Source organism: Equus quagga, chromosome 4, assembly GCF_021613505.1.
Source record: "Equus quagga isolate Etosha38 chromosome 4, UCLA_HA_Equagga_1.0, whole genome shotgun sequence".
NCBI lineage: Eukaryota > Metazoa > Chordata > Mammalia > Perissodactyla > Equidae > Equus > Equus quagga.
Genome location: NC_060270.1, coordinates 81,632,016 through 81,650,230, shown reverse-complemented (window position 1 = coordinate 81,650,230; position 18,215 = coordinate 81,632,016). Strand labels below are relative to the sequence as shown.

Genomic DNA, 18,215 nt, shown 5'->3' with positions numbered 1-18,215 from the left:
CTGGCTGGGCTAAGCGTTCAAAGAGAGCTCAAAACTAACAGCCACCTAGGCTAAAAAGTAAATAAGAATAAAACCAAAATCAACAACCCATTTAAAGTTCATAACAAAAGATCAATTAGGCTAAAAACATAATCATGGTTTTAATAGTAGGAAAAGTTTGTGATACAGTTTATTTTCTTCTTGTCCTCTCTGAAACTAGCATCTGGGCAAAATCTACAAGTTTTCTAATGGCCAAGGTAGAAAAGGTCTTGGTGAAAGAATAAACCATCTAAGAAATACAGAAAGAATAATGAAAAATTCTGCTATAGGAATCACACAGTGTTTGTGTTCCTTTAAAGGAAAACTTTGACATTCAATACACGTTAAATGTTAGCAATGTCCACATCAAGCTAAAATTAATGAGTCTAGCATGATTACTTGCCAAGTGGGCAAAATAGAAATTATCATACGGGATTTACGATCCATTCACGAAATACAGATATTCTAGATAGCTTAATAATTTAAGATTTCGTTGAAATTCTTTGAATATTTGTTGGACACATGGTATTTGGAAAGCAGAGAAAGTGATTTGCTAAGCAAATTAGCAGAGTATTCTAACAGCAAATGTCACTGTTCATCTTACCTGAAGGTACAGTGTTTACCATGTATGCTAATGAATCAGCTGCCCAATACAAAGAGTGACGTCTAACTATTAGAGTCACTTCATGTCAGTAGCTTTTGGCAAGCAAGGATATCTAAATAAAATTCTTGAAAATAATAAAAACAAATTTTTTAAAATGAACCCATTTCCCCTTTTCTGGTCATTTTGACTAAGTTCAAATTAGTGAGATCTAACTGTACTATACTAGTACCTCTTACTCTAATCAAACTTGAGCTGTGATGAGAAGAAATTAGAGTCTATCATTTATGTTAAGCATCATGGAGCTTACAGACCAATATTAAGAAATACGAAGCATTAGGTGTGAGATACAAATATAAATGAATTACCTGCTCGCATTGGTCCATGCCAACTGACTTGCCATCACTGCGCACACAGCTCAGAAGGCGGGTCCTGACGCCTTGCCCACAGGTCGCATTTTCACTCAACTGGCATGTACTCCACTCTACAGGCATAGGGTCACCACAATAAGTTTCAAAATTATGGCCATGTGAGCAAAATACAACAAACCTTTGATTATCTGCATTGGTGGAGAAGGATAGTGAGCACATAATCCTAACACCATTTCCAGGTTGCTCCTAGAAGCACCATGCAATTCTTTTAGTGTAAAACAAACAATCAAACAACTAAAAGTGAATTACCTTCCTAAATTTGCTTCCTTGAGGCAAAAAGCCAAATGGTTTGTTAGAAACCATCTCACAGTTGGCTGGGTAGGAAAGGAAAGACACTAACCAGGATGGTGAAAGAAAACTAGTTTGAAATCATCTATTTTCTAGGGATAATTAAGACAAAAAATAACCCTGAAATGATGCAAGTATTTTATGTAAACTTGAAAATGTTTTCAAGGAATAAATCCAATCATCTAAACCATTTGGTGCATCTGGTACAGTGGAGACAAGAGAAGTACCCCAGAGAGGAAAGAGGACAAGGTATACAAAATTATATGGAAATTACAGAAACTCTAATTTTAATAAAATTATTCTCTCGTGAGAGAAGATTTTATAGATTTGGCTAGCTGTATTACAAAGTAGACAACTGGGAGATAGAATAAATTATCCTATAATTAATCTGCTTCTTAACAAACTCTTACTGTCGGTGTGGGTAGAAAGGAAGATCCTTGATCATATAGAACAAGAACCTCTTTAAGAAGATTTTCCATATTTGGCAGATGATCTAAGAGTTTAATAGAAATAGCAAACCCATGTATAGTCAAATCAGTATATTAAAGACATGTTCTTCCAGTAAAGCAAATTTCATTGTATTTCTGAAAAATTATCATAAAAAACAAGGATCTGAAGCACCTTTAACTAAAAAAAAGGGCAAATACACCAGGTCATCTTTCACCTATAAAGACAATCCGACAGCCCCAGAGAATTCACTGTGAGGTTTTCTACATGAGAAATCTCAGCAGGGTCTCTGTGACCTCGGTGGGGAATTTGTTTCAGAAAAGGCTATATTGCTTTGCCTCCGCAGGCATGTGGCGGTTTGGTTGTCAGTCAGTATTGAATTCAATGTTGAGACTTAGCACGGTTCTACATTTTGTGGCATTTTGTATATCTGCTGCTGCAGAGGATGGCAGGTAGCATATCACTGTGACTAAATAGTCTTGGTATTAGACACTGAGTGCTCTAGTACCTGGTAAAACCTGAATAGAGGCTGAATAATGATGCTGAGGTAATTCCCAGCGCCTCAAAAACATGCCTGTCCAGTCAAAACCACCTACCGTTCATCCTTATTAAGACCCATAGAGCAAGTACATCACAAGCTTGAATTTCTTGAAATAATAAAGGCCATGAAATAGCTAAATTCTATGACAGCATGATTACATTCTTTCCTGAATGGTAAATTATCCCCGGCTACTTATTTTTGTTGTTTCAATTCATCATGGCTTTAATTCAACTTTATTTTGAAACTTTGCCAAGTCTTTCTAAGCCTCTCTGAATTCAGAGATTCCAGGTGGCCTTGCTGAATCTACATGCCAAGTGTGGGCATTTCTTTCCGTAAAGAGACACTGGAAATGTCAAATTCTTAGACTTCTGTGCAATATACTCGCATACCCTACTTTCATTCCCTAATCTGGAAATCAAAACACATGCAAACATTCCTCTGTTAGTCAATGTTCAGGGAAAGTGGCATGATTGTGGATTTCAACTGTACCTGTTAGATTGTACTGGAACTGGAAGCAGTTTTCATTGAGGAGGCAAGGCCGCACCTGTGAGTCTTCAGCACATGTCCTTGAGCTCAGCGAGGGCCTCAGCAGATGCCGGGTTCTTCTCTGCATTGTGTGGGGATCACATGACTACAGAAATCAAAGGGCAGGGAGAGTTAGAAAGACTCCGAGTTAGCTGATAAATTATATTGATTATGTGTATGTATGTATACAGGGAAGAGAGGATCGAGAGTGTTAAACAATGTTTAGAAAATAAAACCATTCTGTGAGTCACTGTAAACAGTTTTTGTTTTGTTCACTTGACAACTCTTTCTTTTCCTATGTTATGCTGAAGCCTACATTTCTATCTCCCATGTGTAATTAGGCACACGGCAACTATTTTAATAAATTGCACACATCTGTACTTTCATATAGTCTGTCATGTAGCAAGAGATTAATGAATTTTGAATGTTTAGATGAATGTAAAAAGGAAGACACTGTCCCTGTGTCCTCATATTGTCTAGCCCAATAGAAATAACCACATAGGACATTTTAATGAGAAAATTATTATATCACATGGGTCCACATGTACCTCTTATAGCCTCAACTCATATAATGTCCTTGAGCCAGGTAAACCTGCCTGCCACATCTCACCCAACTGCTCTATCCACAATGGACTTCAAGCTCCTCCTACTAGAATAATCTTTCAACTGTCCTAAATCCTAACCTGCCCTTTCTTTAGAGCACTAATCAGGGCTTCATCACTGACAGTCTTTATTTGAAATAACGATAAATTTTTCTCTTCCTTCCTAAGCAACCTTCCACTCATGCTCAGAAATTACTCTACAGAATTTACTTGTAAACACCTATACACACACATATACTTATCTGCTACACTTGCCCTTATAATACTGCCTTTCTTTCCTATACCCTGGCTCCCCTCTTTATAAACTCTTTGAGTGCATGATAGATCATAATTTCCACTTTCCATGTCACTCCCTGAAAATCTTGGCATATATTTTACACAGTAATTTTTCAATAAATACTATTAAATATGGTCACAACAACACAATTCCAGACCCAGAAATCTAAAGAGGCACATAGGTGCTTAAACCACAGGAGAAATAAAGTCTTTGAATTAAGGTCACCAAAGTATCATTTCCATAATTGGTATATTTTATTTATTTTTTATTCCTTTTACTTTTTCAGATATTGTAGCAAGAACACAAAGTATAAACTGAATCCTGACTGTTAATCAAAATTATAATGATTGCACTAAAATATACAGAAAAATGCCACAAATTTTTCCACTAATTTTAAATGTACGGAGGCATTGAAACACATTTGCGATCCATGTGACTTTATAGTTGGATAATCTGTCAATACTTGTAAAGTAGTTTTAGATTTTAATTGTATCAAATTGTCTCTAGATGATCAAGAAGGGCCACGGAAAACAGGTAATTATTCCTAATTACCTGCACATGAATCCCACACCAAATGCTTACCAATAATTTATTACCAGTTCACCAATTAATTCAATTGTTTGTTTTCATGATGGGGAATAGTAACTTAATGATTTGCCAGAGAAAGAAAATGAAGATATCTTGGTAGATACTCTTGATTAGTGTTCTATTGCTTTTCCACCCTATAAAAAAATCAGTTAATGTCTGCATCAAGTGAATATGGGTAAGGACTTTCGTACCTTGTTAGTCCAAGCCATTAAATAAAGCAAAAGAGAAAATATCACATACAGACACAGGCATGCGTACACAAATCAAATTACGATGTAACCTTGAACCACTCACTTATATACTCTATATCTTAGTTCCTCATCTAGAGCTGGATGAGAAAAGTGGGGGGCGGTGGTTAGCGGTGCTATTTGATGAAATTTAAGAACTTTTGCCCTCAGACCTCGCAGTCTATCAGTCTCTAATTCTGCTAGATATGGTTTTAAAATATCTTCTGGAGCCTAACCCTTCATTCACAACTATGTAGACTTTAATAATCACTTTCTAGAAATTAAGATATTGAAAACCAACACTGCAGCTAAATCTCTTACTAACTCTTTATCCACAGAAACAGGCAAAGAGAGGAGGGTGGGTGACTGAAATCCACAAACACAATCCAAACTAGTATTTTCACATTCCACCTTATGAAAATTGTCCTGGCACTGCTAACAAGTGATAGATGGGTTAGTGTTTCTCCTTATGTCTTTCTCTCTATTAGATATTTATAGGAAGTTCATAAAATAATGAATTGGTCACAGGGGAGATGAGGGTGGGGCTAAAACAACAAAAAGAATGGCAAAGGCAGTTTACATCTGGATGAATTCGTTATTGGATCAAGACTTCTCAAATACAAACGTAGGTCTCCTCTCCTCCAGAGTATTTATGGAAAGACATATTGTCAATTTCCTAAATAAAGAAGTGAGAAAGTGATGTGTGGGTAACTAACCCAAAGTCAACTTTGGACCAGTTTCCTTATAAAGGTCAAGGTTATACAGCTGAAGTTTATTTGCTAGGGAAGGAGAGGGCCAATAAGAACCGATTAGTTTCTGGAACATAAGCCTTTTTATGAGACTAGATTTTCTAACTTATTACCTTCGAAAACCAGCACTTACCTTAAAGTTCAATCCTTCCTTATGATATTGTACCTTCACACCTTTTGCTCTCTCTAGCAACAAGGCCTTTACCCTTAGGCCCAACCTGAATATTTGTCTTCACCCCTCAAAATCAAATCAGATATTGCTTCCATGAGCCTCCACTGACATCCTTGCACTCATACAGATGGAATCACCTAATCTAGCAAACATTTCCACTGTACTTGTACACATATGGAGGTGTGTGCATTCTTCCCATAGGATCTTGGAAGAGAGAGTCCATGTCTTAAATTTCTTTGACATTGAAAGGCTTGTTCTGTATCCAGTGTACAGTATGTGAATAATAAATATTTGTTGTGTAGCACAATTTGGTTCTTCCTGAGCAATAAGACTGGATTTTTTTAAGCTGCCATTAGCAGACAAATGGTCAACCCTGGACTATGATCATATTGCATGAATGTAAGGGGTCCCCAAAGGGACCCCTTTTATATCTGATAAAAAGAGAATTTTATCTTTTCACTAATTCTCACACATTTCTTATAAAATATAGAAGACATTTCCCAGTACAATTGACTCCATCATTATATTAACAAAAATATCAATGCACGAGTTTTAATTTACCCATATAAAATGTTAGATAAAATATTTTAAATAAATCCAAATAAGAATGTATAATTTGATATTGTTCTAACATAGAACTATTAACAATCACAGTTTAATAAAACTTGGCATAAATCCAGATACTTGTGAATTTAAGTCACTCTGCAAATTTTTTGTCTGGAGATGAGCATGACTCCAAGGCCTGGCCTTGTCAGCCCGCCATCAGATAGAGAAACCCAGTGCCTTTATTCTGTTACAGAGTTTATCTGATAATTCAAAATGGCTTTTCCCTCATTTAGCTGACTAGCCCTACTGTCATTAACCCTGCTGTTTCTCTCTATATCTTTCATGAGATAAAATGGATATACAAGCTATGAACTTGAATTTTCTTGTTTGGAAAAATTGGGTAAAAAGATTCACAAAATACCACTGCAATGCTTTGTAAGGAAATTGTTAATGAAATTAAACCCTGATTCTCAAAGATTGAAAAGGGATGAGAAAAACTCGATGGGAGAAAGATCCGGGCCTGAAGAATTGTTACTCATGCCTCTCATGCTTAATAAAATTCTCAGAGATTCCAAGGAGATGGTTACAGAAGTGAAAAAAAAGTTCTTTGCACATCACAGTGCAACAAGGAGAGCAAAGTCAGAAGCATATAGATAAATGTGGTCAGTAAAATTAAGCGATAAGTTCTCTCCACACACCTTAAACTATGAAGAGGTGGGGTCCAGTGACTGAAGTTACAGGACCTGTGTGATATCAGCATCTTATAGGAGGAAGCAGAAGGTAAAACTGGGGTGTATGGCATACTCTAGAACACCAAAATGGAATATTAAACCTGAGAGGAGGAGGATTTTGCATACTCCAAAAGCAGGTGAATGGAGGGGTCCTGGAGAGGTCTGGGGGCTGCTGCAGTCTTGGTCCAAGGAACTCTCGTTGTTAACAAGCCAAAGCTCCCTTCAGGATAATTCCCTGCGCTGAAGAGAAACTGGTGGGAAGAGTGTCCAAATTGAGCAAATCAAGAAAAATTACAATGGAGAAAAAGGGAGGGTCTATAAAACAAAGGGGGAAGGAAAAGGAATCCAGTAAATCTCATGAGGTAAGCTGCTATATTTTTGAAAACTCAAAGAAAAAAAAAAAAAGAGAACCCTGGCCCATGAAAATGAGATTAAGAAAAAAATAATCCTCAGCCACACTTCCTTCTAAAAGTTCATGAAACTTGATTTCATAGAAAAATAAGCAAAGAAAGGAATCATATTCAAATCCCACAAAAGGATAATATGAGGAAAACGAGAATGAAGTTCAGAATAACATCCCCATAGACAAAAAAAGTGCAGCAGAAAGACACGCATGAAAAACACGTGAAAACTACTATTTCCAAACGAGCTAACAGTCATTTAGGAAATGACATGAGATATGAAAGAACAACGTAAATAAGAATTAGAAAAAGTCGGGGCCGGCCCGGTAGTGCACCGGGTAAGTGCACATATTCTGCTTCTCGGCGGCCCGGAGTTCGCCAGTTTGGATCCCGGGTGCGGACATGGCACCGCTTGGCACACCGTGCTATGGTAGGCATCCCACATATAAAGTACAAGAAGATGGGCATGGATGTTAGCTTAGTGCCAGGCTTGCTCAGCAAAAAGAGGAGGACTGGCAGTAGTTAGCTCAGGGCTAATCTTCTTCTTCTTCAAAACAAAAGTCAAGGCTTAAGTGATAGAATTCAGTAAATAGAAATAAAAGGAAAATTGTTTTCATAAATGGAGATGAAATTGGGAGAAATACAAGAATAAAAATACAACAAATAGTGCCTTAAGGAAAACAGAAATGGAAAAAGAAAAATTGAAATTAAAACATTTAAGGAGCTGGTCCCATGGCCTCCTGATTAAGTTTGGTGTGCTCCTTTTGGCTGCCTGGGTTTGGATCTCGGGCAAGGACCAATACCACTCGTTGGAGGTCATACTGTGGCAGCAACCCAAATACAAAATGGGGAAGATTGGCACAGATGTTAGCTCAGGGCGAATCCTCCTCAGCAAAAAAAAAAAAAAAAGAAAAAAAAAAGAAAAGAAAAAGAAAGAAAACATTTGAAAAGAGATCCAAAGAATTTGAGAAAAATTGGCAAATAGAAAAGTGAGGCAAAACAGATGCTGCATGCATATAATAATATTTTTTGGTAAAGAAAACCTAAGCAAGAGAATAGAACTTCACAAGACATTCAAGAAAACTTTCAAAAAAGAAAAATATTGGAAACTACTTATTGAAAGGGTACATCAGAATCCCCAATCCTGAGACTTATCCTAGTAAAATTATTAAATTTTAAAGAAAAACAAAAAGCATTCTTTGAGTATCTAGGCAAGAATACCAGATGGTTTATAAAGGAAATAAAATCATATTGTCAGTAGACTTTTTAACAGGAAAACTTCATGCTGGGAAAAAACCTGGAACCATTATAAAGATACACAAAGAAGAAAAGAAAAAACATGATCAAAGGATTTCATATCCAGAAAGGCTCACTGACAATGAAAAGATCAGACCTAAACTGTGACACCATGCAAGAACTCACATGATGATTTCATAATGATACAAAAATAGTCACACATAGTGAAAGATGTTAGGAAAACAACTCTTTATTTTGAAAACTGGTAAATTAAGGGCAAATAAGCTTTTTTCCTGCCTTTTCTATACCTAATGGATTAGTAGCTAATTAAATAGCAGTTGAGGCAAAATTTCTTCTTACAGTAGTACTTCCATAGGTAAATGAGAAGAATGATAGAATTGGAATGTTGTCATTTTGTATTTCCTAAAGGATATAGGGTCTAGGCCTTGACCATCAATGATAGCTAAGCTTACAAAAAGAGATAACCATAAATTATGTGGCTCCTGAAAAAGAGCACACCTTCTGTGAAAGAGTCTTGACAAAGTAATCAAATCTGAATCTGATTAAGCCTCTATATTCATAAACTCCCAATTCACAGTAAATGCAAGGACAGAGGAACGTGTTAAACCTCACCATGGGGATGAAATTCACTAGACAGACTGGGAAACTCTATAGGTAATAGGACCTCTTTTCTTTACCAATAAATTTCTAGGAAGAAAAAACAGAACAAAATAGGATGAGAAGCTAGACTAAAAGAGATTTAAAGACATATACAAAAACAGGCATAACTAAATTATAGTGTGCGGCCCACTCAGATTACAGATCTATAAGGAAAACGTTATCATAGAAGTCAGTACAAAGTTGACTTTTGAGGGAAGGAGGAGACCCTGTGAAGCTCTTTGTGGGTAGCTGGCAAGTTTCTACCTTCTAACCTGGGTGGCTGTTTCAAAGGTGTTTGCCTAATAATGTTTAACTGCACATTTGCTTATGTGGTTTCTGTATTTGTGTTAAAACCCATAATTTAAAAAGTTTCAAAAAATCTCTCTTATCATCCCTGGAAAATTTAGGTTTCTTTTCATTACGGGACTTGGTATCCTGACAGCAATCTTTTCCAAAGTGTGTTGTTTTCTACAGTGTGTTAATGGGTGTCAAGAGAGAAAAGGGTTTCATAGTCAAATGCATTTACGAAACATTGCACTAAATAGTGGTAAACCAGGATTGTTACAGCAGATCTTTACTATGTTTGGCAGAGTCTCTTATTAAATCTATTGTCTCCTTTCTTCCTGGGCACAGGACTGGCTGACACATCCCAGCCTGCCCTGCTGTTAGGTGTGACTATGTCACCCAGTCTGACAAAAGAAAGGTACACAGAAGACTATGTGTGACACACCACTCATCCCTAAAAACTCCCACATTCCCTTCTCCATGCTCTTCACTCTCTCCATTAGCTGGAATGGTGACAACCGGAATGACTGGAAGCCAAACTTGAAGATGGCAGACCCTCCACTAGCCTGGGTCCCAGAATGACTGTACGGGGCACAGAGTGTCCTTTCCTCAACGAGAAAACCCACTTAGGGCTGTTTTGCGGGAGATAAATAAAATTACATTCCATTTGAGGAACAGATTGAAAGCCCAGAAATAAAACCACACATCTATGGACAGCTTATCTTCGACAAAGGAGCTGAGGGCCTACAATGGAGAAAAGAAAGTCTCTTCAACAAATGGTGCTGGGAAAACTGCACAGCCACATGTAAAAGAATGAAAATTGACCATTCTTTTTCACCATTCACAAAAATAAACTCAAAATGGATCAAAGACCTAAAGGTAAGACCTGAAACCATAAGGCTTCTAGAAGAGAATATAGGCAGTACACTCTTTGACATCAGTTTCAAAAGAATCTTTTCGGACAACATAACTCCTCAGACGAGGGAAACAATAGAAAGAATAAACAAATGGGACTGTATCAGACTAAAGAGCTTCTTCAAGGCAAGGGCAAACAGGATTGAAACAAAAAAACAGCTCACTAGTTGGGAAAAAATATTTACAAGTTATTTATCCAACAAAGGGTTAATCTCCATAATATATAAAGAACTCACACAGCTCAACAACAAAAAATCAATCTGATGAAAAAATGGGCAGGGGACATGAACAGACATTTCTCCAAAGAAGATATAAGGATGGCCAGTAGACACATGAAAAGATGCCATCATCACTAATCATCAGGGAAATGCAAATCAAAATTACACTAAGATATCACCTTACGCCTGTTAGAATGGCAAAAATATCCAAAACCAAGAGTGACAAATGTTGGAGAGGTTGTGGAGAAAAAGGAACCCTCATACACTGTTGGTGGGAATGCAAACTGGTGCAGCCACTATGGAAAACAGTATGGAGATTTCTCAAAAAGTTGAAAATAGAAATACCTTATGACCCAGCCATCCCACTACTGGGTATCTATCCTAAGAACTTGAAATCAGCAATTCCAAAAGTCCCATGCACCCCTATGTTCATTGCAGCATTATTTACAATAGCCAAGATGTGGAAGTAGCCTAAGTGCCCATCAAGTGATGATTGGATAAAGAAGATATGGTATATATATACAATGGAATACTACTCAGCCATAAAAAAGGACAAAATCGTCCCATTCACAACAATGTGGATGTACCTTGAGGGCATTATGTTAAGTGAAATAAGCCAGACAGAGAAAGACGAACTCTGTATGACTCCACTCATAGGTGGAAGCTAACATATAGACAAGGAGAACTGATCGGTGGTTACCAGGGAAAGTGGGGGTGGGGAGAGGGCACGAAGGATGAAGTGGTGTACCTACAACATGACTAACAATAATGTACAACTGAAATTTCACAAGATTGTAAACTATCATAATCTTAATAAAAAAATTGTAAGAAAAAGATTTTAAAATTAAAAAATTACATTCCATTTGAGCCATTACAAGGGATTGTTTTTGCCAATTTTCTATAACTACTACACTGTACACTGTGACTCTAAAATAGTCTTAAACATTTATAAATTTAGCTTTCCACGCACATTTTGGGAAACACAGACTTACAGATTTAAAGACATAGGTGAGTGCGAAATTCTTTGTTAATTAAAGTCATTAATTTATAATCTATATAAATCAGTTGCTTTCCTTGAAAACTCTTCTATTAAGATTTCCATTTACTTTAAACAAAGAGTTTTTGAGAATACATTAGATGCAAGGCACTGCACCAATTAATAAAATATCATCTCAAGGAGAATTTTCCTTTTATCCTTTGGATTTTCAAGACATCATAGCTTGTCTCCCCAAAAGACTTACCCTTAGATTTTAAAAGAACATGTTAAGGGCTTAAAAGGAAATATAGCTATTTCATCTTGCCTATAAAACAAAAGCGCCTATTGTATTTGCCTCTCAGGAAGTTAACTTTAATTTGTATTGGAAAATAAGGTGGCATGTGGCTGAGGTCGGTCTTAGTCATCCAAAGAAGTGTCTTTTCAAACTTCAAACTACGACATATAGTGGGTTTTGAACACAATATTAATAACTAATACTTTTATAGTGCTTACTATATGCCAGTCATTGTTCTAAGTTAACTCATTTCATCCTTATAATAGACTTATGAGGTAGATATATTATTTTGCCCATTCTACGGAGGGCACAGAGTAGCTAAGTAATTTAATCAGATCACACAGCTAGAAAAGGGAAGAGGCAAGATTCCAAGCCCATCAGTCTTATACTAGAGTCCAGGTTGTTAACAACCATGCCATCTTGGTTTTCAGTTTAGTGAGTTAAAACTAGCACTTTTAAAGCTGATAGACCACATCATGGAAAATGTCCATCACATACTCAGGGTGAGAATTATTTCATGAAACTTTTATTTCTGTAATATATAAAAAGTATCTGTAAGTAAATAATGATGTGTATGCTCATTTGTGATTTAAAACATATTTCTTACAGTGTGTCATGCTCAAAATGTTTAAAAGTCACCAATCTAACAAAAAATTCTTACCAAAAGAATTCTTTCATTAAATAGACTGTCATGATCATTACTGTCAAACTGTGTTTTCATTATATAGGTTTGTTTGTTTTTTATTTTTCAAGTGTGAACTATAACTTTTTAAAAAAGGGGTAGATGTTCATTCTATTTTTCTTTCTAGAGTATTTCTCCCTACAGTAAAAACAATTTTCTTCTTTAAATATTAGGATTAATTTCAGGATAGAACAACTATTACATTAAGTTTGTACCTAGAAAATTCATATTTATTTTCAATTATATGGGATCAAAAGCACAAATATGATCCTGTTAGAAAAATTAATTTCTAAAGCATACTCCTTCCCATAGGAAACAGCCATAGGGTTAGGTTGGTGCCTCTTTCTGGTTAGGTCTAGATAAATTGGACCCAACCAGAAGGGAGAGCAAGAGGGGGTGCTTGTGTCAACTCTTCATGTGTTGGAAGAACAATCACATTAAGAATATTTCCTTCTATGGGGTTCTTTGTAACCTAATAGGAAGTAGAGTCAAAATTTAAAACTGTTGTTCGCCATTTAGGCATGGGCTAGCACACAGAGATTTTGGCCATAAATTGGGAAGGAACAGAGCCGAAGTGGGTACTCCAGCAGCAACACACAGAAAGCATTCCACTACCCATGTTTTGCCTCCTTTCATCTAATGATCTAGACATTCTCTTTACCTTTGCCAGCTTCTGTAAATACACCTAATCCTAGAGTACTGGTTCTCCATGTGTGGTTCCAGGACCAGCAGCATCAACATTACCTGGGAACTTGTAAAAAATGCAAATTATTGGGCCCCACCCCAGACCAACTGAATCAACAACTCTGAACTCTCCGGGGCGGGGGGGGGAGGGGGGGAGTGGGGGAACACAACTAGAGTGGGGGTTCAGGAATCTCTGTTTTACTGAGTCCTCTAGGTGATTCTGATGCACTCTCTAGTTTGAAAACCACGGTCCTCGAACCACTGTTTGAACCTTATATGTCCAATGACAAGCTTCTAATTTCCCATCTTTCCCACCTCTGTTGATGGCAACTCCAGCCATCTAAAAGCTCAGGTCAAAAACTTTGGAGTCATTTTTGACTCTATTTTTATCACACCCTACAACCATAACTCTCTCCTCTTTCCTACATGTAAGTTCCATGAGGGCTGGCACGTGGCTTCATTGAGTGTTGATATTCCCAGTACCTAAAATAGGCCCAGGCCCATAAGAGATATTTGATAAATAGATTTCAACAGACTGTATGTTAGTGAATGACAGCCCAAGTCTTGCAAGGGCACCCTGGCATTCTCGTTGGCTCAAATAGAGAGCACATTTATCCCTTAGTCTCCCCAAGACTTTAGGATATTTAATGAGTTTAATGAGATTAATGGATATAAGCATTCTGAGTTCTTAGGAGTTTTGGATTTTGCAAGTGCAGTGAACTCATTATTAACACATTTTGAACAGGTAAAAGACAGCATGCAACAAAGAAATATTTACTATGACATCATAGCAAACCTGATCAGAAACTAAAATTCCGTAAACTAAAATAACTGGTCAATCAGAAGGCCAGAGGTTGGATTCCTGGGTCCTACAGTGATGGGCTCTGTTTCTTCCTAAGCTTTACCCTAGACCTGAGTGGTCAAACAAGATACACAAACCTATGTAAGGCAGAATAGCCTCTTATACCTTCTGCTTGTCTTTTGAGAGCTAAAATTGATAACAATAATGGAGACCCAAAGCATATTCTGGGTGCTGTCCTATCTCCCAAATAATAGCAACAGGCACCATTTTAGAGGATGATTGCATGCCTAGTACTGCGATGAACATTCCATGTAGATTATCTCATAAAGCCCTTCAGGCTCCCAATAAGATAGCTGTACTTTTAATATCCTTGTTCTTACAGATGATGAAGTTAAAGCTCAAAGAATATAACAACAAGCCAGGATTTGAATCTGGAAGGGCTAATTTGCTCCTTAGTATCTTCAACTGTTTTACTTGTCAAGTAGTGGTACTTGTGGAATATTTTGAGGTGTGGACAGTAAAACAATGCATCACAGAGGTGTATTGTGATTGTGGCTATTGTAACTGCTATTTATTTTAACCTGAAAAGCATTTAGAATAGACAGGAGTAATTAGAGATGGAGAAAGAGAGAGCAAACAGACACAAGGAATTATGGTTTATAAACTAACCAAAAAGCAAGATAAATCACAGACTGAAGAACGAGAAAGTTGAGCTAGGGAATAGGATGATGAATAAGGCTTGCTGCCTGCCTTTGGGAACCTACAGTTCATGAAAGATGCTCCCAGTCTAGGGCCTGGCTCATCAGATTTAGGGAGCTAATTGGAAGGAGGAGTGCCAGACACATGTCTCAGTATAATGGGCCTGACAAGAGCAGGGGTAGAAGCTATGATATCATCAACATGATATAATGTCCTGGTAAGACTTTGCTGGCCTACTGCTAAGAGGAAGTTAGGATGACACATAAATATCAGGAGATTTTTGCTTAGCTATGATGTTTAAGTGAACATTTTATAATGGTCAGAGACAAACCAAGGCCAAAGCCATTTGATCTGCTAGAGGAAGAAGAGTGCTATGAAATTCTATGCACAAAGCTAACAACACAGAGGGTGCACATGGGGCTCCGATCTGGATTCATCCTTTCTAGTCAAACCATTGCCCTGGACTCTCACTCACATTGTACCTTTTCTTCCTTCTCCCACTCCATCACTCCCCTAACTCTCCTTTGCCTAACCAACCCTTACTCAACTCTGAGGTTTTCACATGAATATTCTCTCCCTGGAAAACTCCACTGATCCTCCCAGCGATTAGAAAATGTGCCAATATACGCAGTCATGACACCCTTTTCTTTTTCTCTTTTAACACCTGCTATGCTATTGAAATTGATTAGGAATTTTCTGCATTCCTCATTAGACTGTAGACTCCTTGAAGACAAGGAATCTTCATCATTATAGCCCTAATGCCTAACATAGCATTCGTCACAGGAGGCACTTACTATTGGTTGAATACATAATATTTATTTTTGTACTATGTGCTAGACATTGTGCTAAATCATTTAGATGTACTAGTCCTCACTCTAACTTCTGAGTTGTGCACTATTATTCCAATTTTCCTGACTTATTGAGGTTAAATAACTTGCCCAAAGTGCCAGTGCTAAGAAGGAAGACCAGGAGGAAAATGAATACAATGCATCTGATCTGTTTCTAAATCTCAGACTTATTTCCTACAATTGTTTGCTCATCATTGCTACGTACCTCACACTTGCCTTTCAACACAGAAATTAGCATCTAGAATGTAATACACAGAACTAAAGTGAGAAGGTCCATTTTATCAGAGGGTCTTCCAGAATAGGAAAAAAATCTAGGGGATGGGAAGATAGTCTCTATAATATGTGTAATTATAAACTAATTTGATGGTAAAAAAACCCATAGGATTTGTATCTGCAATTTCAGAATTATTACTATTTTTCTATTGTTATCATGTAATAAATGTAGTATTTTAAAACTTTAAAAAAAAACCCTACATAAATATGAAGAACTAAGGAATACTAGTGGGATATGATAAATCTAATATAGCCAAACACATTGCATCTTTAAGAAATAATAGTTCACTTAAAATTATTCATAGATATTTTTCAAGGTAATATGTATATTGTAACCAAAATGGAAAGGAGGTTAAGACTTTGTGAGAAATACATAAACTTGAAAAAGCTTAAGTGTGTCTAAAATTCAGCAAAGATCTCTCTGCCCATTATGACTCATCAGATATGCCATTTTATGGAAAAGTTCCCTGGCAATCAATGCTGTAGTGTGCTTCAGGGGTAAATACATTTTCACATTCTTTTTCCATATAACCAACTTGGGGGATTGAAATGATGCAAAGGAAGACGTGTAGGATAACCTTCACGTACTATAAACACATGTTTAAAATTCGAAGTGAAAACCTGGCCTTTTCTTCTTAGACAGGAAACACACATTTGGGATGAAATAGAAATCACAAGTAAAATGGCATATAGATCACAAACCTGAGTTCAAAACTGTTAATACACAGTACTTTGATACTAAAGTTTTAATAAAAGCCATACTAATAATGAAATATCACTGATAATAAAGACAGATCTCTCATAGATCAAAGAGAAGAACAGAGTCACTTCAAAATATTAAATTTTATATTTCACCATTTTAAAAAGTTTAAATAGAAATTCTTTTCATACTTCTTGAAGAATACTCTGTACTCACTTTCAGAAAGCTATGAGCAATCAGAAATACTGATCATACTGAATTTGGGCTCTCACTCTGATGGTTTAAAATTTTCAATATTATTAATTTTTGATGCATTTGTAATCCCAATAAAATCATATTTGATATTCCAAAAAGTAATAATTAGACTCACTTTAATAGATCAGTAAACTGAGCTTCAAAGATTGTCAGCAACCTCTGAGAGTCACACAGCATAATAAACGGAATAGAAACAAGACTCTCAATACCCTTTTGTTGCTATCTTCTTGGATGTGAAGAACTGTATCTAATACTGTCTTTATATACCTGCTTTATTAATAATGTTTTACCAATATTGAGTCAATAGCAAGAAGAATAATTTTATTTTTAGAACTGTAGCTAATTAGTCTTCAATCCCCACTCCAAATTATATGGGTGACTAAAACCTTGCAAGTACACTGTTCATTGTTCTGGATGTTCCTATGTTAAAACTACCCTATAAATAAAATTAGAGATTTCAAGAAACTATTTTAGCATACTGTGATTATGAAGGAGGCATTGGCAGAATTCTATTTCCTTAAAAAATTAAAGTCATTGCCTCTGGAATACAAGTCATTTCTCCTTGTCTCTGTCTCTTTACTTGTAGATATACCCTATAAAATTCAAAGTGAAGACGATAAATTAAGTTTGAGAGCATTTTGAAGAACAAAAAGCATTCTACAATACAAGGTGGAGCTGTCCATATTGCAATTGTGGGGCACTCAACTGAGGGGAGGAGTTCATGCTTGACTGTGCCATGAGACAGCAGTTCAGCAAAGCATCACCTAAATGAAAGCTAAGAGCCATCATGTTCCAACTCATCGCCAATTACCCAAACATTGGAGCCTTCAATCAAGTGCCCCCAGAAACAAAGTGAAAATTGGTAGAGCACAAAACAGATGACAGTCAGACTCTGGAATGTGAGCAGTGACCATGAGGAGGGCTGATGACTGCTGAGGCAGAGTCTGTGGGGATGGTAGATGCACATGTGTGGCACAAACAGAACTCCCCATTGCAAGGATTCTCCACTCTCTATTGACATAGACTCAGAAATACATAACACGTTTAAAGGATAATTTAGAGTATATTCCCTCAAGAAGTATGGTGTGTTCTCTTGGCCTGGAGGCCCAATGCGACCAGCGAGAGGTGAAAGAAATCAAAATAGGTAAATGTGGGAGGAGTAGGCGGCTGTAAGTTGGAAACTCAAGCACAGTAAATGGAGGCAAAACTTCAGAGCATTCTGTTGAATAGACATGATGAACTTTCGTAACATTAGAATGGCTTGCCAAGTTATGAACAAATAGGTCAAGTCGAAAGAATATAGATGCCAACTTTTGAATTAGGCTCAATTTTAAATTCCGACTCTGTGACCTCAGGCATTATGAATCTGATTAGTTATTTCATTTCTGTATTTTTCACTTTCTTTGCTAATAAATAGTGGGCTACTAATGCTATATGGTGAGTATTAAATGATATAAAGCATACAAAATGCCTAGCACAGATAAACACCTTTTTTTATTCACTTTTCCTCAGAAGAGTGGTTCCACAGATACACTGAAACCAA

General features: G+C 36.7%; 1 protein-coding gene across 1 annotated transcript in view; it reads right to left on the bottom strand.

The window, feature by feature from the left end:
* The window catches only part of THSD7B (thrombospondin type 1 domain containing 7B), a 675,055-nt gene that overhangs the window by 36,416 nt on the left and 620,424 nt on the right, over positions 1-18,215 (bottom strand). Inside the window, exons 18-19 of the mRNA XM_046659574.1 lie at positions 2,816-2,957; positions 988-1,103 (exon numbers count right to left, since the gene is read on the bottom strand). Of these exons, the coding sequence (XP_046515530.1) occupies positions 988-1,103; positions 2,816-2,957 (258 nt within the window). The remainder of the gene's footprint in view (positions 1-987; positions 1,104-2,815; positions 2,958-18,215) is intronic.